This window comes from Haliotis asinina, chromosome 3 (genome assembly GCF_037392515.1).
Source record: "Haliotis asinina isolate JCU_RB_2024 chromosome 3, JCU_Hal_asi_v2, whole genome shotgun sequence".
Classification (NCBI taxonomy): Eukaryota; Metazoa; Mollusca; class Gastropoda; order Lepetellida; family Haliotidae; genus Haliotis; species Haliotis asinina.
Genome location: NC_090282.1, coordinates 39,253,091 through 39,277,321, shown reverse-complemented (window position 1 = coordinate 39,277,321; position 24,231 = coordinate 39,253,091). Strand labels below are relative to the sequence as shown.

Sequence of the window (24,231 nt, the reverse complement as noted above, 5' to 3'; positions counted from 1 at the left end):
GGATTTAACCAGACCAGACACCAAGAATTCAATCAGATGTATGGAACATCTAAAACTTGCACCAAACTGTTCGGCAGGCTAGCTGTAAATTTAAGTCCTCTGTCAGAAATCTACCCAATCTTGGACGGTCAGATGGGCCTTATTTCATACACTGTGACATGCCATTTAACATGTTTAAGATGGAACTGTGGATATGTCAGCATGTTTGTGGTCCCAGGAGTGATTAATTTGAATACTTAGGGTTTATGTGGTAATGGAATGAATTGCAGAAATACTACACTGGAACCTACATTAGTGTGATGATTGGAAATGTTCTGAACATGCTTTGGTTGGATCTCTAGTCATGTTCCTTGGATGTTGATCTGCAGGTATCAATATGGCAGTTGTTGTGTTACGAATGTGATATTGTATATTGAAATATGGATCATATCACCTCAATATATCCCTAGTCAAGATGATGTAACATCCTTTCTCCCATGTGAGCAGTACTGAGTGCTCTGCCTTTACACACAATTCCTCAGTGGCCTATGAAGCTGGAATCCCATGATGTCTGTAAATCAAAATGGCTGGAGGAATAACACTGAGCATAGATCCACTGAAGTCTTCATTTTGTTTCTAACATTTCTTTTGCACTTGATGAAATGAAGTATATTGACTGTATTTCTGATTTGATTTAAGCAGATAGGTTTCTTTGGATGTGGGGTTGATGCTATAGCATTTAGATAATGTGTTATTTGAAAGAATGTATAATATCAGAATAGTATAATCAGTACAACTGTTTGTTTTCAAGTAACTTATACGAAACAATCAAATTAGACAAAATAAAGTTATTTTTGAAAGAACTCTTTCCTTTTGTTACATGTGCAGTTTGCATTCTGGTGCATGTGAAATTCAGAATGAGGGTGAATGTTAAGTATGAAAATTTTCAATCATATTGCTCGTGGTATACGTGTTGAGAAAAGTACCAACAATCCAAGATGCCTGACATATTTTGAGAAATTCACATATATGAGGGAAAACAGTGTTGTTCTTTAAAAGATGACTATTCATTCTGTAATTCTGTACTTTTCTCCATAGTTCCTTGACACAGAACAGATTTGCTAGAATAGATAATCATAACGTACAAAGCAATTGGGATACAAATACTGATGGTGACAAACCAGTCACAATTAAGGTAAATCTAGGATCCTGATCCCTCTCCTCCAAACCTGGCACAAATAAAGAACACAATGCCAAGGAAATGGGACAATATCACTATAACAAATTTTCACATGCATGTGCTTTAATTTCCTCTCTTTATTACATATCACAGACAATCCTCTAAAATAATTCAGATCACATATCCACAAATGTGTCTTTCCATATATACAATTGTGATAAATCATGGAACAAATACTTAAGGTACAAAAAAATATAGCTTGGCTTGGCATAACATATCATTTGTGTTATGATTAACGACTCCTCTCAACTAATCTTCCAAACATCTAACAACTGGAATGAATAAAATATATTGCACAAAACAAACATATAATTTTTTTAGAACCAGGTACAATATCACACTCATGATGAGTTATAGTCTAATTCAAACATAAACAATACATAAAATGCAAAAAACTAAAATGCTACATTTGTAAGCTTATTAAAAACTATAGAATTACAGAAGGACGTAGTGTTAAGAACACTCTGTGGATGGGGAACCCAGGTTATGAAAATTGTGCCATCAATAATATTGTACATAAACTTTTGTGATGGAATAAAGTTTTGATTTGGTCACATGAAGTTATGACAATATTCTTTGACAACTCCTACGATATGTTCAGGATGTTGTTTTGTTAGTAAACCATGAATAAACAATGTCACCACTTGCACGTGATGTGAAATACATTGCTTCATTTCAGATTTTGGGGGGCATTTTGGCACTACTGGCATACTTCTTTGATATTTATCTATAATTTATCAATATTTAGTTAATGATTATTGATCTCCGTGATCTCTACTGAACAGCAAGAGAGAATTGCAAGATGAAATCTCATAAATGTAAACATTAATGTTAATGTATTTGCTGTTTTTGTCATGTTTCTTTTGCTGTTCAGTATATATCGATAGCCAGCCCTAATACATATAGAAGGGAGTGAGTGAGTTAGTTTTGTTTTACGCTGCACTCAGCAGTATTCCAACTACATGTATATGGCGGCGCTCTGTAGATAACTGAGTCAGACCAGACAATCCAGTGATCAACAGCATGAGCATCGGTCTGCACAATTGGGAACCGATGACGAGTCAACCAAGTCAGTGAGCCTGACCACACGATCCCATTAGTCACCTTTTATGGCAAGCATGGGTTGCTGAAGGCCTATTTTACTCCGGACCTTCACGGATCTAATACACACAGAAGTGTACTTATATGAATAAACATACATCACTACTTCAGTTATATCATAGCGCATCAGTATAATGTGGGAACAAAAATGTGGTTGTACAAACTGTCAAAGAGTGGTATGGCACAATCATATAAAATATGTTTGGAGACACCTTGGATTGTAGTGGATACTGATATTGCCAAGTGACACGACTCTATAGTGAATGCCACTACCGAAATCCAATGAGTCTTGGCTTTGTAACTAAGAGGGTGATGGCTTTTTAACATATCAGTAATACTGATGAACTGATTTCATTGAGTTACGTGGGGCCTAAAATAGAAATAAAAAAAAATAATAAAGTTACTTATTTTCATAAAAGGGACGATTGAAAAGAAAACTCATTTGAAGGGAACATTTTCCCCCACCAACAATACCAACACATACAAATGTGAAGTTTTTCCTTAATACAGTGCTGTCAGCAAACAAGAAATTTTATGAAGAGATTGCGAGGGGAATTTGTAAGATATATTTTGCTATGGAGACCAGTAGTTTTCATTTGTTACAGATCCAATAAGGTAACTTATTTCAGTTTCAAGTAAAAAGTGAAAATGATGATTTTGCTCCATTAAACCCAACCCACAATACAAAAGGAATTATTCATTCATAAATATAAGGGAGGCAACTCTTGCCCCTGTCACTTGCCATCTGCAGAAGTGTAAATAATTTCAGTTGATTACAGCAGCATCACTGGTGCGCATTTTAAAACAGTTTTACACAATACAAGATCCAGGTGCCAAACTGTCATAGAATAGAATAGCCTTGTAATTAAGTAAACAGTTCAAATGAAGGTCAAGGACACATTGAGTTTAAGGTCATGGCCACATGGCCTGCTAGGTCTGATTTATGACTTCCGAAAGTTTGGTTTGTTTGCGTTGCTGAAGTTGTATTTTGAACAGCTACCTCTTAAGCCAGGAAGTAACATTTCCACTTTTGCATTTTTTTTCAACAAATTTCACTGAAAAAAATTCCATAATCTTATTTCTGAACTGAATAGTTCATTAATATGATTTTGTTGTATTTTGACCTCTAAGACGCCTATTTGGGCCACACAATTCATGACGTATAAAAACCCCAGGCCAACACAAAACAATCTTGCCTCATTGACAATAAAAGTGTATGTGTGTAGGATTCACACAGACGTGTTAATGCACTTTTATATCACCCCAAAGAAATCTTAAAAACTGAAAATATTTAGCCAGTTCTACATCTGTGAAATTCCTCATCTCACACAGAAAAATTTACAATCATACACCATGCCTAAATTCAGAAAGTAATGGTCTTCTTTCTTTGTGAAAAACAAACTTACAAGATGTATCTTGTCAGGAAAACTTCAGTTAGCGATGTTGTTACTAGTCATGGTGGACAAACATACAAATGTCACTTCCAAGTAAAACAGTGGTTGGTAACAAGAGCAATAGTCACCACTACTGGTGTACTGACTCAGATCTGCAGAGTTTTTTACAATGTTACTGTAATACAATAAAGCAAAAAGATTTGTGAAGCTCTCCCAGTGATCATAAGAGCCTTACATTAAAGTCTCCTACACACTTATTTTGAACTGACAGGAATCCAGGAAAGTAAATATTTCCAAAATTCAACCTACCTTCGGGATAATGTCATAAGAAACGATTTTTTCAAGCTTTGTAAGAATGCGACTCCAAAAAGCTATCTGATGTATCAGTGAAATGTGAATGTTTTTATGCGATTTGGCTGTGGTCTGATGAGGGCTCATTTGAAGGGCATTGGGACAATCTGCCTATCAGGATGTTCTGACCATATTTAAGTACGCTTGAACTGTTTTCCAACTGCAATCGAAATATTCCAATACATTTGGAGAATATTCCCCTTGAATTCCTGCAGCAATCCAGATACATTTGAGATGCATTTGGGACATTCAGACAGGATTTGAAGAGACTTGCTGTTTCCATTCTCCCTCAACTAAGTTCAGAATACTTTGAATGCAGTAGAAAATAGTAGAATGCAGGAACGATACTAAGAATACAGTTAGAATGTGCTTCTACTTGCAGTTTTACCACTTTGAATGTACACTGAAAGTTCAAAGTTCAAAACACTCTGGCATGGTACAAGAATTGACCCAAAAAGTTGGAATGCATTCACTTTGTAGTAAGAAGTTTAAGACTTAAGTTCAAATTTCCAGGAATCTCCAGGAATTTTCATTCCAACAGCATTCTGGTTCATTCCGCCTCAAGTGTGAAGGAGGGGGTGTGTTACATAAACTTCGACTGTCTTAGTGTTGAGAGACCTTCGAAAATCTAGGCCAAGGTTGTTGGAGAGAGAATGCTTTCACCATGAGCCTACCAGCCATCTACCCTGCCACAGCCAGGTTTACTGTGCAACAATTACATATTACAATCAGTCCCATCATCAAATGACACTTAAAGGTTGAAAGATCTGGAAAAACATGTGAAAAAAAAATGTCAATGGAATGTCATATTTGCACCCCAAAATTATCAGTAAAAAATTATTATTCAACAAATCTAACCATTAAGGCCAGTTATGCAAATAAACATTGAAGACTCCTGCCTTTTGTAAAGGCCATACATACCCATTTCATAATGAAGCCATTTTATCGTGAAGAAACTGACATAGCTAACATATTGATATGTTTGAGAACAGGATGCTGGTCTAAGGTAGCCTTAGTGGAGTGTTAAAGAATCAGGGTTAAGGGTAACCTTAGTAAAGGTTGATTTGTGAAAGGAGGCTCTGACCATGCATTGTAAGATTCAAACACATTGTGGATGTGGATTTTGAGTAGAAAAACAATGTGGCACTTCCGAAGGCATGGCACTGCAAGCTTCAATTTGGCATGAAACTGAACGGAAGGGGTGTTTGATGGCCACCTTTAACATCAATAGGGATTTACATCAACTTCACGATTATTGCACTGATCAGCAGAGTGTGTGATCAAGTTTATGTTATTTCAGCAATATCAGAAATTTACAGAAATGCATGTTTCTCCCAGTAAATGCTTTTGAGCATGGACCATTTGATCCAATTAAACAGTCCTCCCACCAACTTTTGAATCCAGTAGTCCCAAAGACAAACTCATCCGTTGTGTTACTGATAAAACAATATGGCAAGACGTGCAGAAATGCACATAATTTATTCAGATATCACACTTTCAACAGTATTATTTTGATATGTGATACTTAGTTTATTCACACATTAATGAAATGTACCCTGTCTCCCGTAATAAACAGTAACTGAAAATAACTTACCTGTCATGAATGGGACAGTCTAATCCACAATTTTACCTTAATTGGAAATGTAATCAATACAAATATATAAACATTAAGTTGAAAAACATAACAGTACTATATGTGTCAAACCATTAACAAATAATATTAGAATAATTAAAATATTTTGATCATGAAAATACATATAAAATATCCGGTCAGTTATCATGGAGACTGATTATAGGCCTACTTGTAATCCTGAATTCCCATATTACCAAACCCTTATCAGTTCCTCAGTAGAAGCCATTAGTACATATAGACTGTATTCTCTCATACATTTGTAGTATTCACACTTTATTAGTCTTAATAACCATTTGAGGCTTATCGGAATCACATACAGTGAGTTAACTTAGTAGTCACAGGTTAAGCTGTAGCTGACGACTTAGTTCAAATGTTGTTACAGATGACATTTGGGCAACTAGATCTTACCAAATTTAGTTGGCATTAAATGCCGCACTCAGTAATGTTTAAGTTATATGGTGGCAGTCTGGACATATCAGATCTGACAATCCAGTGATCACCATCATGAACATTTGACCTATGCAACTGATATACATTGACATTTGTCAACCAGAGCCTGACCACATGATCCAATTACGACAAGCTTGGGTTACTGAAGATCACTTGTAATGCACATAGTCACAGGCCTTACCAAGTTGGGATGTTGACGTCTTATGGACCAGAAATTGGTCTTGAAGTTGGTCAGTTGTTGCTTAGTGTAGTATTAAATATTTATAACACAGAAATAAGTAAATATGAATATACATGTATGTAAGTAATTAACATGCCACTTTATCAAATGAATTAATAAAGCACAATTGATGTTTTTCAATATGATTTAAATGATATGTTTTAATGAAATATATCTGGTTGAAATCAGATACCTCATAAACTGACGATGGAATTAGTTTTTGGGAACATATATTAATGAAGTTTTGAAAACATGTACATATTTTACACAAGCAAAACCCGTGTAAGGTAGAGTTTGTGTTACAAGTATATTTAAAACAATGAGTATTTCCTTATGCCATGATTCTGGAAGTAACTTTCATATTGCTTTGAATATGTCATAAATTATCTGTTTTTTCTGAGGAAATGTTTTGAATGGCACCATTGATAACTATTTATGGTTTTCTTTTCATTGGAATGAAGGCGGTAAATGATGCCAAACTGTTTAAATTGACATTTGATTGGCTCACATCCCCAAACACCTTTTGCATAAAGCTGTCATTATTTCCAGTTCTACCTGAAGCAGAAAAAAGAACAGGCAAACAGAGTGCCATTTCTTTCTGAATAAGTGAAAAGCCATACATAGTTTCAGGGTAGAAACAAAATCAATAAATAAACCAAATGGAGAATGCTTCATGTACCATTTAACAAATATACTGATATTCTGAAGAAATCAGGATAAGAAAGAAAATGGCAAACATAGTAAAATAATACACCTGCTGCTGTACCCATTGACAAAACAAGATTTTGAACTTGCGGTCTGGAATATAAATGTAAAAAAATCTTCAATCTGCAATGTACAGTAGTTGACATAAGTGGTGTTTCATATGGGAACATTATCAGCATAACTGTCGGATAATTCAAGGATAGATGGCGTCCATATTGCCACCTTCCCGTCCTTGCTGCCTCCACCACTCATGACGTAACGAACGTCGGCGAGGCAGAGTGAACGCACAGCGTCGTCATGGGCGTGCAGTGTCTTCCACAGCTGGTGGGTGTTGGTGAGGTAGATGTAGATGGTCCCTGCCTTGGTGCCCACCCAAATCTACAACAGGATATGGACTTCATGACATATTTGTGAAAGATGATCATAATTCAGTGTTTTGTTGTCTTCACAACAAAGATATGTTATTACCCTGTGCCACATAGGAGTTGTGTACTGTTGCCTCGACACTCCAGATGTACTATTACCTTCTTACATGTTATATTTGTGATTACACTTTCTTAATAAAGTAAAGATTCTGGTACTTTTGTTGGGTTAAGTCTGATCTGGGATTCGAACCCACACCCTCTGAGTCATGCACCAGTCAGCTGCATTCCCCACTCAGCCATCTAAACCACTCAGCCACCGCAACTTCCACTAAAGTGGAAGGCAGAGAACTGGTAGTCTAGACTGTGGATTGTGTATACCCCTCTGATATGTGTAAATTAGTATGGTTTTCACATCCGCAAGCTATGATTACACAATGCCATTTAGAAAATTTAGAAAATGTCATTGTGTAACAGCTTTCAGTCCTGTTGTCAGACAGAAATACTGTACTGATACCTTGACCCTGCTAATGTACCATTACAGTGTTGTCACACAGCAGTAGTGTACTGATGCCCCGACCATCTACATGTATTATTACCTTGTTGTCACACAGCAGTAGTGTACTGACGCCCCGACCATCTAGATGTACTATTACCGTGTTGTCACACAGCAGCAGTGTACTGACGCCCCGACCATTTAGATGTACTATTACCTTGTTGTCACACAGCAGCAGTGTACTGATGCCCCGACCATCTGGATGTACCATTACCTTGTTGTCACACAGCAGTAGTGTACTGACACCCCGACCATCTAGATGTACCATTACCGTGTTGTCACACAGCAGTAGTGTACTGACGCCCCGACCATCTAGATGTACTATTACCTTGTTGTCACACAGTGGTGTACTGATGCCCCGACCATCTAGATATACCATTACCGTGTTGTCACACAGCAGTAGTGTACTGACGCCCCGACCATCTAGATGTACCATTACCGTGTTGTCACACAGCAGTAGAGTACTGATGCCCCGACCATCTAGATGTACCACTACCTTGCTGTCACACAGCAGTAGTGTACTGATGCCCCGACCATCTGGATGTACCATTACCGTGTTGTCACACAGCAGTAGTGTACTGGCGCCCTGACCATCTAGATGTACCATTACCTTGTTGTCACACAGCAGTAGTGTACTGACGCCCCGACCATCTAGATGTACTATTACCTTGTTGTCACATAGCAGTAGTGTACTGATGCCCCGACCATCTAGATGTACCATTACCGTGTTGTCACACAGCAGTAGTGTACTGACGCCCCGACCATCTAGATGTACCATTACCTTGTTGTCACACAGCAGTAGTGTACTGACGCCCCGACCATCTAGATGTACCATTACCGTGTTGTCACACAGCAGTAGTGTACTGATGCCCCGACCATCTAGATGTACTATTACCTTGTTGTCACACAGCAGTAGTGTACTGACGCCCCGACCATCTAGATGTACCACTACCTTGTTGTCACACAGCAGTAGTGTACTGACGCCCCGACCATCTAGATGTACTATTACCTTGTTGTCACACAGCAGTAGTGTACTGATGCCCCAACCATCTAGACGTACCATTACCGTGTTGTCACACAGCAGTAGAGTACTGATGTCCCGATCATCTAGATGTACTATTACCTTGTTGTCACACAGCAGTAGTGTACTGACGCCCCGACCATCTAGATGTGCCATTACCTTGTTGTCACACAGCAGTAGTGTACTGATGCCCCGACCATCTAGATGTACCATTACCGTGTTGTCACACAGCAGTGGTGTACTGACGTCCCGACCATCTAGATATACCATTACCGTGTTGTCACACAGCAGTAGTGTACTGACGCCCCGACCATCTAGATGTACCATTACCGTGTTGTCACACAGCAGTAGAGTACTGATGCCCCGACCATCTAGATGTACCACTACCTTGCTGTCACACAGCAGTAGTGTACTGATGCCCCGACCATCTGGATGTACCATTACCGTGTTGTCACACAGCAGTAGTGTACTGGCGCCCTGACCATCTAGATGTACCATTACCTTGTTGTCACAGAGCAGTAGTGTACTGACGCCCCGACCATCTAGATGTACTATTACCTTGTTGTCACATAGCAGTAGTGTACTGATGCCCCGACCATCTAGATGTACCATTACCGTGTTGTCACACAGCAGTAGTGTACTGACGCCCCGACCATCTAGATGTACCATTACCTTGTTGTCACACAGCAGTAGTGTACTGACGCCCCGACCATCTAGATGTACTATTACTTTGTTGTCACACAGCAGTAGTGTACTGATGCCCCAACCATCTAGACGTACCATTACCGTGTTGTCACACAGCAGTAGAGTACTGATGCCGCAACCATCTAGACGTACTATTACCTTGTTGTCACACAGCAGTAGTGTACTGACGCCCCGACCATCTAGATGTGCCATTACCTTGTTGTCACACAGCAGTAGTGTACTGATGCCCCGACCATCTAGATGTACCATTACCGTGTTGTCACACAGCAGTAGTGTACTGACGCCCCGACCATCTAGATGTACCATTACCGTGTTGTCACACAGCAGTAGTGTACTGATGCCCCGACCATCTAGATGTACTATTACCTTGTTGTCACACAGCAGTAGTGTACTGACGCCCCGACCATCTGGATGTACTATTACCTTGTTGTCACAGAGCAGTAGAGTACTGATGCCCCGATCATCTAGATGTACTATTACCTTGTTGTCACAAAGCAGTAGTGTACTGATGCCCCGACCATCTAGATGTACTATTACCTTGTTGTCACACAGCAGTAGTGTACTGACGCCCCGACCATCTAGATGTACTATTACCTTGTTGTCACACAGCAGTAGTGTACTGACGCCCCGACCATCTAGATGTACCATTACCTTGTTGTCACACAGCAGCAGGGTACTGATGCCTCGGCACTCCAGTCGTATCGTTGCCCTCTGTGACCCTGTGTTTCTGTCCCACACCACGAGCATCCCTTCCCGTCGCACTCCAGCCCACACCTGCAGCAGTCAACACCCATCCTAGTCATGCTGCTATGAGTGTGTTTGTTGCAGGACTGTAATCCTCAGTAACAGTTTACAAGGAAATCCTATAATGTTTGCAATGTTGAATGCTTGCATTGCATGTTTCCATCAATCCAATTTTCTTCTAACAGAACATGTAGTCTCAGTTAGGCATGTAGCAAGCCAATGTTTCTGAGTGAGTGAGTTTTGTTTTATGCCACATTCAGCAATATTTCAGCTATATGAAGCACAGGCAAACTGTAGCGCAAATGGGTTGCGCAGTAAAGAGAAAATAACCAGTCTTCTTACATGCGAATGAAGCAAGCAAAGGTTGGCAACATACTTTCCTTGCTTCAGTTCGAAAAATATTTTTCATGTCAAAAATATAATATCGTCACCATCAAAAGTACACACCCACTTCTTCACTGGGTTGTGCTCTCATATTTCCAACCCAATGCTGAACAATTACTCACATGTAATATTTTTTATTCAACATTTTGAGCGCAGCTCGTGGTAAATCAGACCGTTCTTCACCTCCATTCCCCCTTCCAGCTTCTGGTTCAACGGAGTGAAGGAACAGGTGGGTATTATTCTACATGGAATACTTACAGTTACATCCCCTGCTTCATTCGCCTATTGCGCCAGAAGTGTTTTTGTGTAATATGAATGTTAAGAAAATTCTACCAATAGCAACGACAGATAAGACAAATAAAACCCAACAGGTTCATGATAAAATTAGGCAATATCGTACGTCTTTCTAATTTCTGCATATTTTTATTTCGTCACTCCGTTCAGCCGGAAGCTGGCAGGGGTAATCGAGGTGAAGAACGATCTGAATACCGTGAGTTGCGCTTAAAATGAATAAAACATATTTCATATAAGTAATTACTAAAGATGGGGTACGAAATGTTAGATCACAGCCCAGTGAGAAAATGGAAGTGTACTTTTGATGATGGTGATATTTATTTTGACATGAAAAATATTTTTCGATGCAAAGCAAGGAAGGAACAGTGCCAACCTTTGCTCGCATATAAGACGACTTGTCATATTCTCTATGCTGCGCAACCCCTTTTGCACTACAGTTTGCCTGTGCATGAAGGCAGTTAGTAAATAATTGAGTCTGGACCAGATAATCCAGTGATCAAAGGCACTGATCTGTAAAACTGTGAACTGATGACGTGTCAACCAAGTCAGCGAGCCTGACCACCTGATCCCGTTAGTTGCCTCTTATGACCAGGATGGGTTACTGAAAGCCAATATTCTTACCTGGACCTCCACGGGTCCAGTGTTTTTGTGTAAGCCTGAAAGGTGGGTAAGCTTTATTTTTACTTAGCATTGAGTGCTTGCTCAACTGTTTTGCTACTACCATGTGTAAGCCCAGAGTGTTTTCCTTTATGGTAGCTTTGCCTCTGTCAGGTTTCAAATTTTGCACAGTTAATTAAGGTAACCTTGGTCATAAAGCAACTCAAAACCAACTCTTGACTCACACCAACTCCGTGAGGTTTTTGCAGAATTTAAGCCCTAAAACACACAGTACACTCTTTGTTACAAGGGAGGACTGCAGAGAAAGGGACAGCCAGGTGTGTGCGAAAGGATGGAGCCGGCACAGTTCAGGTTAAAGAATAAGTAAGCTTGTCGGCGCTTGTGGACATACTTCTATAACACCTCACTGTCCCTTTCTCTGCACTTCTCCATCATAACAAATAGTGACCGTATTCAATATCTTCATGATAGTCTGTTAAACAAATTCTTTATTTCTAGGGCAGAAATTTGGCACAAAAAGTCACATACTTGGTCTGATGTTTTGATTGTTTCATTGCTTCACTGATCATTTTGTGTTTGTTAGTTTTTGAGTTAGATTGCAATTCGTTGGTCTGCTCCTAAGCCAAATGGACTGTAATGGTGTTAGACATTTGATGAATGTGTTATTACCTCCACGTCTGTGACAGCAAAACAATCCAGGTCCACATTACGCCCATTTCCCTCACTGCTATGGAAACGGAATGTCTCTAGTTCTTCTCCATTCCAATTCAAAACAGAAATTCTCTTCCACAGCCCTGTTGAAAAAATGATGATATCACTTTCAATTCACTGATTATCTACAGCAAATGGGGTGCTAACACCTCACAGGAAGTGTTTCTGACCTGACAAATCTCTAGTCAGTATTCTCATTCAACCTGTGAAGATCTGGGTTAGAACTGGTCAGACTCCCTGACTTGGTTGACACATGCCATCATATCACAGTTGCGAAGATCAAAGCTCTTGCTGTTGAACATTGGATTATCTGGTCCAGACTCAATTATTTTCAGACCACTGCCTTACAGCTGGAATACTGCATGCAGGCATGAGTCATCACTGCTCTGATCGTCCATGATGGTAAGACTGTCTCTTACCACACCACAGTTGGTTGCCGATGATCTTCAGGGACCTCAGACTGGTGTTGTCCTCCAGCTGAAACTTCTTGAGCAGCGTCAGAGTTTGGATCTCCCACATTATGATCAACCCCGACACACTGGCCGAGAGGGCATGTCTGAAATACAACCACGATACTGACTCCTGCTGTGGGAACTCCGTGATGTGCAGTCAGTGGGGGAGTGCATGGGGACTTGGTTGGTGATGGTGGTGTATTGTGGGTAAAAGATGGGACCAATGGTCACTCGACAAGCTTGTGAATGGTGGGAGAGTGTGTGGGGAAATGGTAAGAAATGAATGAATAAAGTTGTTGGTGAATGGTAGGTGACAGAAAGGGTGAATTGGTCGGTGAATTGTAGGTCAATAAAATGATGAATTGGTTAGTGAATGGTAGGTGAATGAAAGGGTGAATTGGTTGGTGAATTGTAGGTCAATAAAATGATGAATTGGTTAGTGAATGGTAGGTGAATTGGCTGGTGAATGGTTGGTGAATGAAAGGATGAATTGGTTAGTGAATGGTAGGTGAATGAAAGGATGAATTGGTCGGTGAATGGTAGGGGAGTAAAAGGATGAATTGGTTAGTGAATGGTAGGTGAATGAAAGGGTGAATTGGTTAGTGTGAATGAACAGTTTAAGTTTGTCGACTGTGTAGGTTTGGTCAAGTCATTTCTAATCATACTAGCACAGAAAATAAGTCTCCGCAAGTGAATACTGACAAAGAATTTACCTTTTATCCTTTGAAATGACAATGCCTGTGACCAGGTCCTGATGTTCCGACAGCGTCTTGTTACACACGATGGTCTCGGTATCGATGATGTAAATGCCGTGTGATCCCACCCAAACCTGGGTTTCCCCGACTGGCACTAGGCAGGCCTGTAATGTTGAAAGCAGGGTCAGATTTCACCATTTTATAACCCTTCCAACAATATCTGCTCTCTGTAAAACCTGAAGTCTGTTTTATACTCCCCTTCGAGCTGAGATTGATATGATGTGCTGTTGAGATTTACATCAAATGTGCGAGAGAAAAAACACCAGTGCTTTGAGCATGTACTAGCGCTATATGAATAAATATACATTTGTGCTATCCTACAATAATAATCCTACAATAATAATATTGACAATAAAATAATAATAAACCAATTTTGACAATTTATTAAAATCTAAATATTTTAGATATTTAAATACTTACCTTACCATAGGTCTTATGCATATTACCTCAAGCTTTGCTAGTAGAGATCAGACAGACATTGATTCGCCATTCCCTGAATGGCTACCTTGTGTAATCTACGGATGTAGTCACGGAAGTGACGTGATCTCCCTACTCGCGGGAATTTTGACAATCTACCTTTTCACTTTAATTACATGAAACAGGCATGGGTCTGTTTGGTCCATCTCTTCATACAACATTCCTTTTATATACTGACATCTTGTTATTGAAACATTCAGTCACAATGCTGTGCTCCTGAGAATATGACTGAAATATGGAGACTGTATGAAATGTGAAATGTGGAGACTTTAGCATGACACAAAGATTACAGATATAACTGTTAATAATATGGTGTCTGTTGTTTGGGAGACAACAACTCACTGCTGTGTTCTTGGTCTGTACTATCTTGTCCTCCAGTTCCCATGTTGTGGCGTCAAAGACCTTCACCTTGCCATCACCCATCCCACACCACAGACGGGGCGGCAACTGCTCACTCGTACCGTCAGCTGTGTAGGAAGAACAGACAGGAAATACAGGTCATGCAGACCGTGACCCTAAACTCATATAATTATAACTATGATTCAAACTGACTCACATTTGCTCATCCATCAGTGGCCTGGCCATGAACTAATACAGGGCCCTGTTTCACAAAGCTGTCGTAAGCCTAGGAGATATGAAAGCTACATGAAAAGTCACTAGATCTTAATGATTGATGACTGATGTTGGTTGATGATTGATTGATTGGTTGGTTGGTTGGTTGACTGGTTGGTTGGTTGATTGATTGATTGATTGATTGATTGATTGATTGATTGATTGATTGTGAACTGGATGAGTGGTGGATGAGCCCTGTGCTGTAACTCAATCTAGTCTTTTCTTTTGTCACTGCAGCTGAGTGATGATATACACATTTAGGGAGAGAATATATTATCATATATATTTCCATCAGCTTCTGGAAACTGGTCCCCAAAAGATCTTGTGATTGGGCAGTAATATATATATCTGGAACAGGGCAACAACAGGTCTACAGAAAATGTAACTCACTTCCTGGAGTGTAGAGAATGGCCTCCACTGTTTTGCGATCTCTGTCCCCAATGTTTGGGTCCACTCTGTGCTGCAGAGCTTCCACAGTGTCTTTGGGAAGGTTATGTCGACCCTCTAGCATGTACTTTGTGAAGTGACACAAATTCTCGGCAGAGGCTGTCACATTCTCCTCATGAGATGACCCATTCTCGTTTCCACTGTTAAAACAAATCATTGGAACTCATGTTGATGAAGTGCATAAGAACTGTATACATTCAGTAAGCCTCATCAACGATTCTGTAGCAGGAAAGAGCTCCCTGTGATGTAGTTCTCCAAACTTTACCTCTCTGAGAAACCCCCAAGATATGTATGGTTTCTTCCAAACCAAGGAGAGTGGTGGGGTAGCATACTCGTTAAGGCATTCGATCACCATGCAGAAGGCACAAGTTCAATTCCCTACAAGGGTACAATGTGTGAAGCCAATTTCTGATGTCACCTGCTGTGATATTGCTGGAATATTGCTAAAAGCGGTGTAAAACAAAATCCACACACTCACTAAAAACCAAAAACATCTCATTTCAAATAGACCTGAACAGATCTAAAAGAGAAATCACATGATTCCTCCTTGTCTAAGGATAGAGATGATAGGACAAGGAAGATCTGACCACCTGACAAACTTAATATTCTTGACGTGGATGACTGTTCAAATACTTCAATAAATACCAGGTATTATACTAGTTCCAATGTCAAAGGACAATGCATCACCTTCTTATGACAGCATCGATGAGCATCACATTGACTGTTGCTTGATGTATTGCTGTCAAATCCCTAGTTGCTTCAGCAACAACTTTCCCAGCCTTCATCTCCTCGATCAACATAAACCAGCAGTTTCTCTCTTCTTTCAGCCATGCCGTGAACTTGAATGGCCCATCTGGAAACACACTGACAATATAGATTCTCGAAGGGTTCGTATAACATTATTGTTTGATTAGATATATAAAACGGCATCAAACTCACTTTCAAGCACAATGTTTTAGAAAAACATTTATACAAACCTGAAGAGGTCCTCCTTGGGGTCCTTATAAGCATTAAAATGTCCATTTGAAAATTCTGACAGTTGTAACTATATTTTTCCATTCAATATTTACAAAACAAAAAACATGTTTTTGTCTTGTGAGACAACTCCTCCAGGGTCCCACTGAGTCCCCCACAGCCAAGAGCAGGTAACTCTCGCCGAATACCTCACACCTCAGTTTTCATGCTGAACTTATCAACAGAGGGGAGGAGGGTGGCCGTACCCCAATGAGAACTTTCTTCAAAGAATCTGTAACCTCTTCAGGTTTGTATAATTATTTCTCAGAAGAAGTCCTCCTTGGCATACATTTAAGCATAAGACAGACTCCCAAAGATTGTGAACTGAGAGTGGTATTCTGTCTGGCAACAGCTAAACCCATGGTGGACTGAAATCTACAACTGATAGGGAAATAGAAAAAAACAGACTTACCAAGCCACCTGACTGATGATGTCAATCAGGTCCGGTGTGGCTAGGGTGGGAAATGGGGAGCCCAAGCTTGTATGCTGACTGTATGCGGACATGCCAAAACAACTCTTAACCTAAATAACCATGAACTAGCTGTCCCTAAGGATAGGGACAGCATAAAAATGTTTAAGGTAAAGAACCCTGGGAAATTATTAGCCTTGCTAAAAACTTCCTGAGGTAATCAAATGAGTACAAACATCATTGCACGAGTAAAAATCAGGATAAAACACCTCCACCGAATGCTCTCTGCTTGAGGAGGGTAAGGCACCATCATCCAAAGTATTGATTAATACAGACTCCCAAAGAAGTCTTGGGAAGAGGGAAAAGCTATTAGTGCACAAAAATCCCCTGAATAGCAAAAACATAGCCAAACAAGTGTTGGCTCACTATTACACCAGCTTGGTCATGTGACAGGCGGCTCGAAGAGAGGCATTCCAAACAGTCACCTTAGGTTAGGGGAGGTGGGGGGCTCGGAGAGAGGCATTCCAAACAATCACCTTGGGTTAGGGGAGGTGGGGGGCGCGAAGAAAGGCATTCCAAACAGTCACCTTGGGTTAGGGGAGGTGGGGGGCTCGGAGAGAGGCATTCCAAACAATCACCTTGGGTTAGGGGAGGTGGGGGGCTCAAAGAAAGGCATTCCAAACAGTCACCTTGGGTTAGGGGAGGTGGGGGGGGGGGCGCGAAGAAAGGCATTCCAAACAGTCACCTTGGGTTAGGGGAGGTGGGGGGCTCGGAGAGAGGCATTCCAAACAATCACCTTGGGTTAGGGGAGGTGGGGGGCTCAAAGAAAGGCATTCCAAACAGTCACCTTGGGTTAGGGGAGGTGGGGGGGGGGCGCGAAGAAAGGCATTCCAAACAGTCACCTTTGCTTAGGGGAAGTGGGGGGGCTCGAAGAAAGGCATTCCAAACAGTCACCTTGGGTTAGGGGAGCGCAGGACAATAGGTTGTACTCATTTCTGTCATAGAAGCGTTATAGCATTCAAAACCTGCACTGAGGATTTTGGGTGTGGTGCCCCATTCAGACTGAGAATGGGCACCTGAGGGATTAATGAGAAGCTTGACAGACTTCCATATTCCTCGAAACAAGGCAGACAGTATACGGTAGGAGGTAGACAGAGAGAGTTATCTGCTCTTGCGTGTAAGGGGCCCTGTGGGGCCTTTAAGGGTGGACTCACAAGATGAAAGCAAGTTTTTTGTTTTGTAAATATTATTCTGAAAAATAGTTACAACTGTCATGGGATGGATGTTTAAAATGGACGTTTTATGCCTATATGTACCCCAAGAAGGACTTCTGAAAAAGAATGGCAAATACAACAGATCTATTGGCACAGGCAAAAACTCTTAATGGTGGTATGTGTTCTGCAAAAAAACCATTTCTTCAACAAGAATAACAGCTAGTAGTGATGGACAAAAGGGGAGACACAGATCATTTCTTCAATTGGCTGAACAGCATTGGTCGACAGGATGAAACCGAACAATTCCTGACCAAAGGTCATACTGTCAATTAACAGGGCAGACACATATTATTTCTTTTCCCTGAGTGGACTATGGTCAATTATTGGGAAAGTTACCTTTAGCTTGTATCACAAGAGTATCCACTTTCTTTAGGAAAGTGTGATTCTGGGACTTCTCCAGTCGGTCAATGTCTCTCAGCTTTATTATTTCCTTGTAGCGGTTTGAGACATCTTTCAGCAAAAATAACCTGCAGATTCACAACTCTGGGTAAGTATTCTGGAGATAAATTTACAGGAAAGAGACATTTTTGTTCAACTCTGAAACAACTGTCTGTTGAATTTAATTTTATCATATTGTTAGTAGTGTCTTTCATACTGTCAAAATGGTTACTGACGTCTTCACTTGGACCCATGCTAACTAGAAGCAGTTTTAGCTTGTTGATTTCGATTCACTTGCTGTTAACAGAAGGGTTCAGTTATCATGGAAGTAAATTATATGCTGAATGTTTGTATCAACACATTCAAGTGTCACATCCTGACATAAAACTGGGAGTGTTGAAAGAGACTGACAATTACTGACAACTTTCGTGTCATTTGATATTCAAACGAAAGATGTAAGGGCATGTGAAATTTGGACCGTCTGCCTCATGGAATAGGTATCAGATACTGTATTTCCTCTAATAAGTGCCCAGGCGCTCATTCTTTCAGCAGATTTCCAGACCTGGTGCTCATCAGAGGCCCAATACTTATAAGAGACCTGGCACTTATTGCACTTATTGGGTGTAATTAATTGCTAGTGAGTATTATAATTCAGTGATCAACAGCATGAACATCGATTTGTGCAATCATTAACCCATAACATTGCAAATCTGATCACCCGATCCCGTTAGTCACCTCTTACGACAAACATGGGTTACTGACAGTCAATATTCAAACCCAGACCTTCACGGGTCAGCGCTTATTAGAGGCCAGGTGCATATTAAATATCCTGTGCTTATTTGAGGAGATATGGTACTTCTGATGTTGGCACTTATTTGAGGAGATATGGTACTTCTGACGTTGGCACTTATTTGAGGGGATATAGTACTTCTGATGTTGGCACTTATTTGAGGAGATATGGTACTTCTGATGTTGGCACTTATTTGAGGACATATGGTACTTCTGATGTTGGCACTTATTTGAGGAGATATGGTACTTTTGATGTTGGCACTTATTTGAGGAGATATGGTACTTTCGATGTTGGCACTTATTTGAGGAGATATGGTACTTCTGATGTTGGCACTTATTTGAGGAGATATAGTACTTCTGATGTTGGCACTTATTTGAGGAGATATGGTACTTCCGATGTTGGCACTTATTTGGGGAGATATAGTACTTCTGATGTTGGCACTTATTTGGGGAGATATAGTACTTCTGATGTTGGCACTTATTTGAGGAGATTACCTCTTTTCAGTGAGGGCTATTCTGCCAGTGCCAAAATCAGTCTTGATGAGTCCCGACACCTTGAGCACACTCTCATCCTGGTGCAGCTTGCTGTTCTTGATCTTCAGGCTGTCACACTGAAGCTGGCTTTCTCTGTGACAGTCCACAAAACTCTCCAGCGTCTTCTGATCCACCACTGGCACAGCTGGAACAGCCAGTTTGGACAGCTTTGATAATTAGGAGATAAACATCATGTGTTGACCAATTTCGGGGTGTTATTGAGTGTCTGAAGTATGGGTAAACACTTGGAACCGACGGTGTCAGTTTCCGGGTGTTATTGAGTGTTTGAAGCATAGGAATTCAAAAGTAAACAAAAGTAAACCAAAGGGTTTTACTGTCTGTGTAATACCACAGGAGGCTGATCTGTCTTACATGATAGGGCCACTGTGACACCTGTTGTCTTGTTAAGACACTGTTTCCAATTGCTTCCAGCATTAAAGGAAACTTAGACCGCCGATCATTTGAGCCAGTAAAAGTGACATGATCAGGTTTGCATACTTGTCACTGTGTATTCTCATGATTACAGGGAAACCACTGGACTGAAATGAAATGCCGGTTTAGTTAGAGTGATGGATTAGACAGCGATTTTCATTTTCCAACAAGGCTGCCATTTACACTCATCAATCTGTTTATGTCTATAAATTGTGCAACAAACAAAAGCAATAAGGAGTGTAGTGGATCAAGGGACCTTGATAGATCTGCTCACTCTCATGATGGCTTAGAGCATTTGATTCACCATGCATTCACTCTAGCGCACCAAGAGGATTAATTAGTGTGTTGAATAATGGGTCCTTGATTGGACTGCTCAAACCCATGCTGGTTTAGATAGTGTTAATTACAGTTAAAATTGCTTGTTAGGGCTGAAAAGTCGAGCCGGAATATGGAATAGACAAGTGCCGGATTAGACAATGTTCTAATGATCATAATATCATTGCAAAATGGTGGGACCAAAATTTTATGCTGGTTTTGACAGTGTGCCGGATTAGACAGGTGATGATTGTTAGCGTTCTTACCATTCTCCATCGTGCAGAGGGAGAAGAAGAGTCTCTGCATGGTGTCATAGTCATTGGCAATCTCCAACATTGATATGGCATCTACAAACTCATCCAGTACTGGAAAAAAGTCATACCAAAACCAAGTGAAACAACCAGGTGAGAGAAGCAATGACGAGGAGGAGACAGCCTCAACACACCATCCTTACCCTACCCACTCTTCTACATCCCTCTCAGGCAGTGAAACACTACAACTGTGGATAGCTCACATACTCTTCCAGTGAAAACTTTGCATACCCTATACACTCTTCTACATCCCTCTCAGGCAGTGAAACACTACAACTGTGGATAATTCACTTACTCTTTCAGTGAAAACTTTGCATACCCTACCCCCTCTTCTACATCCCTCTCAGGCAGTGAAACACTACAACTGTGGATAATACTCTTCCAGGAAAAACTTGCATACCCAACCTACTCACCTACATCCTTCTCAGGCAGTGACACACTGCCATGGTACACGATTCTCTTATTACTCCTGGACAAACTGTCCTCGTCTACAGGAATAATGAGTTCATCTAGCAGGAAACTGCCTCGCCTTTTGCACAGAGAGGCTTGGTCTGTCCTTGGTATTCTATTCAAAAGCTGCCTCACAAATCTGCACACAAGACACAAAGTGGTACTCTAAATCATGAAACTAATGCATAATGAAACAAATGCGAGTGCGAGGATCTCATCTAAAATGCGTCACAAAATTAATGCGAGCTCAGGAATTGGCGTTGATGATAAAATGTGACACCCTGAATCTTTCATGTTGTTCATTTTCTTTTCACACTTGGTATTTACCAAATAACCTGAATTGAGATTCTTAAGCTATGAATGAAAATGAGCTGACAATGTTTTGATTATGCTGTCATGTTTGGTCACATGACTGCATGGTACTACTTGTCTTACGACAAGATTCATGAACATTATCCGACTTGAAACACGTCAAAGGTGATCAAAGATCATGAAACAAACCTGCATGGTTGGAGAATATCCGGTCTAGCAGATGTGCTTCAGCTACTTAAAACAATGACCAGTGATTGTAACCAGTGATAACTTCATGTGACTTGAGATACATGTAATGAGGAAGTGACCTATTTTGGTGTTACATGTAGTGTAACACTTCCACTATTGTTACATACTAGTGGCTGAAGAAAAAGTTCAATGGATACCCATAAGTGTCATGGAAATTAATTTTATGAGAGATGTCTAAATTGTTGTTATATTCTGCGTTGTTATGGTCACACTGAAATGTGTCGCTATAATAATGTGTGAAAAGTACAGACATATTTTTCGCACTGATAAAATGCTCGCATTAACTTCATGATTTACAGCATACCCTGTCTTTTCATTTCGGGCAATCAAATAAAGGTATCTTTCTTGTCTGTGGACTACTAGATCGTTTCCACTTATGGTTTCAAACTCCAACTAATCTTGGATTTAATTTCATATCTGCTCATAATGAAGCTATTAAAGTTTGCAATAATAATGAAGAAGAGTTAGCAGAGAGTGAAATTATCACTCTTTGATAAATAGTCCAGTAAACATTATTATCAAGGATTGTATCATAAAATCAGGGCAAGTGGAAAATTAGTCAGGATAAGTTACCTTCTTGCAGTCACTTGCCCTGTGGCAAGTGGCTTTTCAGCATATTTTCGAACCCCTGCCTAGTCATGGAAAGCTTGAGGATTTTTCTACAAAATGAGCCATAAATGGGCACAACTGGTTCATGATTATGCTTGGTTCAATTTGTAGACTTTGGTGGGGCCATAAAAATACTTTACGTGGTGAAATCTAACTTTGATTGAGGAAGGGGTGGTTTCGTCATGACATCCCTTTTCTTCTATACAGTACTAGGGTAGGGTCTACACACCTGTATATGTCTTTCTAATGCTGTTTCTAAATGAGACATGCTCCTGTGATCAGGACTACTTACTGTACAGGCACCAATCTGGCATTGATTGAGTGTAGGCTGAGAAAGTCATCCATTGCTCTGGTCCCGCTTCCTTGAGCTGCCAGCATCATGCCCCTGAAGTACAAATAACTTCCTCGTGGTTCAAGGTCACGGCATTCCTGAAGTAGGAGGTCGTGTCGTTAGTGCTTCTCTAAATCAAAACATAATTGCATTGATTAAAATGGTAGTCAAATGTCCTGGATTCACCTCATGGGATCTCCTTTAAGGCATTCCAGATTCTCATGACTGACTGGGCTTTTGTCTCATTTGTTATTTTTACTATGGGGCTTTTGTCTAAAAGCGCTCTTGTCCGAGGGACTTTTGTCTATGGGGTTTCTGTCAAGAAGGCTGAATAAATCCAAACACAATTTTGCATGTCAAAAACTGTCAGTGTTAACATATGTACTGGAAGACAAACCTACTCAAACTGCAACCTGATGAATTCAGCATTTACATAAGGAATCATAGCCGGTGTATTTCTGTTATATGAAATAAGGGACAGATTCTCTGGAAGGGTGCCATAGAGTAGCAGACAGACAATTTAGGTGCTGTTGTGAAAATCAGCATGCTTCTACCATCTGATGATTCAAATAAACATTACAAAAATCAAATTATTGTTTAATAAATCATATCAACCTGTAAACCTGACAGCTGGATTTCCTGAACACTATCATGAATGCAAGTACAGTTCAACTTCATTTATATTTGGAACAAGAAACTATGTTTTCATCCAAAAAGGTATTTCCCATCTTGCATGCTGACTTTTAAAATGGCTACGCTCATGTTAAGCTGTGATATTATGAGTACCACAGATAAACAGTTTGATCAAGGGCAGAAATAGGCTTTAAAACATTTCAATTGTTGCAAATGTTGCATGCAAATTAAACACTATGTCAATCCCTGGTAACATAACCACTGTACATTAAACAATGGTCATGACAAAACAATGGTCAAGCAACCACCAATTGGTCATTCTACACACTCCAACAAAAAATACAGTCCATGGACTGGATCAAAACCTCAGTTCATTGTTCGCCAGTTGTGCAGCTTGTTGCAAGTGTCATCCTGAGTTAGTTCTTGTTTTATGGTTCCATCAGTAAGACAAAATATAAATCAATTTTCCCCACTTAGGAAGTAAAATCCTAATATTAAAACCTAAACGTACTCAACTTTTTAAAGTTTATATAAACAAATTAAGAGAGCTAACATGGACACTTATGTGGGTTTTCGCTTTGACTGTGACTGGTGATTTTTTTCACAAAATTTTCTCTCTTGCTTTTAGGTTTTGTGAGGACAAAAATTTGCAACAAGAAATCAAATTGATCTAGCCATACAGACATTGTTGCTCATATAGGTTTCTGTTCCAAATGCATAGATAACAGGGTCCTAACAATATTTTCTACAAATTATTCCAAAGTACTCATCATATATTTGGTACTGCCACACAGAATGACAGTTAAACACAATACTTCACCATCCATGCCACTAGTTTACCACGCAGTGCACACAGTGGTTGTCTAGTATTCTATACTATGTCTCCATTGAAGGAAAACTGGGAAAAAATTATTCTTTTCTCCATGCTACATTTGTTTTAACTCGGATGTACAATTCTGTACTGCATTCAAAGCATTAAT

At 40.1% G+C, this 24,231-nt stretch overlaps 1 protein-coding gene across 1 annotated transcript in view; it reads right to left on the bottom strand.

The window, feature by feature from the left end:
- Positions 1-6,569: 6,569 nt before the first annotated feature.
- LOC137277976 (DENN domain-containing protein 3-like) overlaps positions 6,570-24,231 on the bottom strand; it is a 39,236-nt gene continuing 21,574 nt past the window's right edge. Inside the window, exons 13-25 of the mRNA XM_067809997.1 lie at positions 22,580-22,716; positions 21,081-21,256; positions 20,623-20,721; positions 19,571-19,754; positions 18,245-18,375; positions 15,899-16,064; positions 15,155-15,351; positions 14,495-14,619; positions 13,634-13,779; positions 12,888-13,024; positions 12,427-12,551; positions 10,369-10,491; positions 6,570-7,451 (exon numbers count right to left, since the gene is read on the bottom strand). Of these exons, the coding sequence (XP_067666098.1) occupies positions 7,230-7,451; positions 10,369-10,491; positions 12,427-12,551; positions 12,888-13,024; positions 13,634-13,779; positions 14,495-14,619; positions 15,155-15,351; positions 15,899-16,064; positions 18,245-18,375; positions 19,571-19,754; positions 20,623-20,721; positions 21,081-21,256; positions 22,580-22,716 (1,968 nt within the window). The 3' untranslated portion in view covers positions 6,570-7,229. The remainder of the gene's footprint in view (positions 7,452-10,368; positions 10,492-12,426; positions 12,552-12,887; positions 13,025-13,633; positions 13,780-14,494; positions 14,620-15,154; positions 15,352-15,898; positions 16,065-18,244; positions 18,376-19,570; positions 19,755-20,622; positions 20,722-21,080; positions 21,257-22,579; positions 22,717-24,231) is intronic.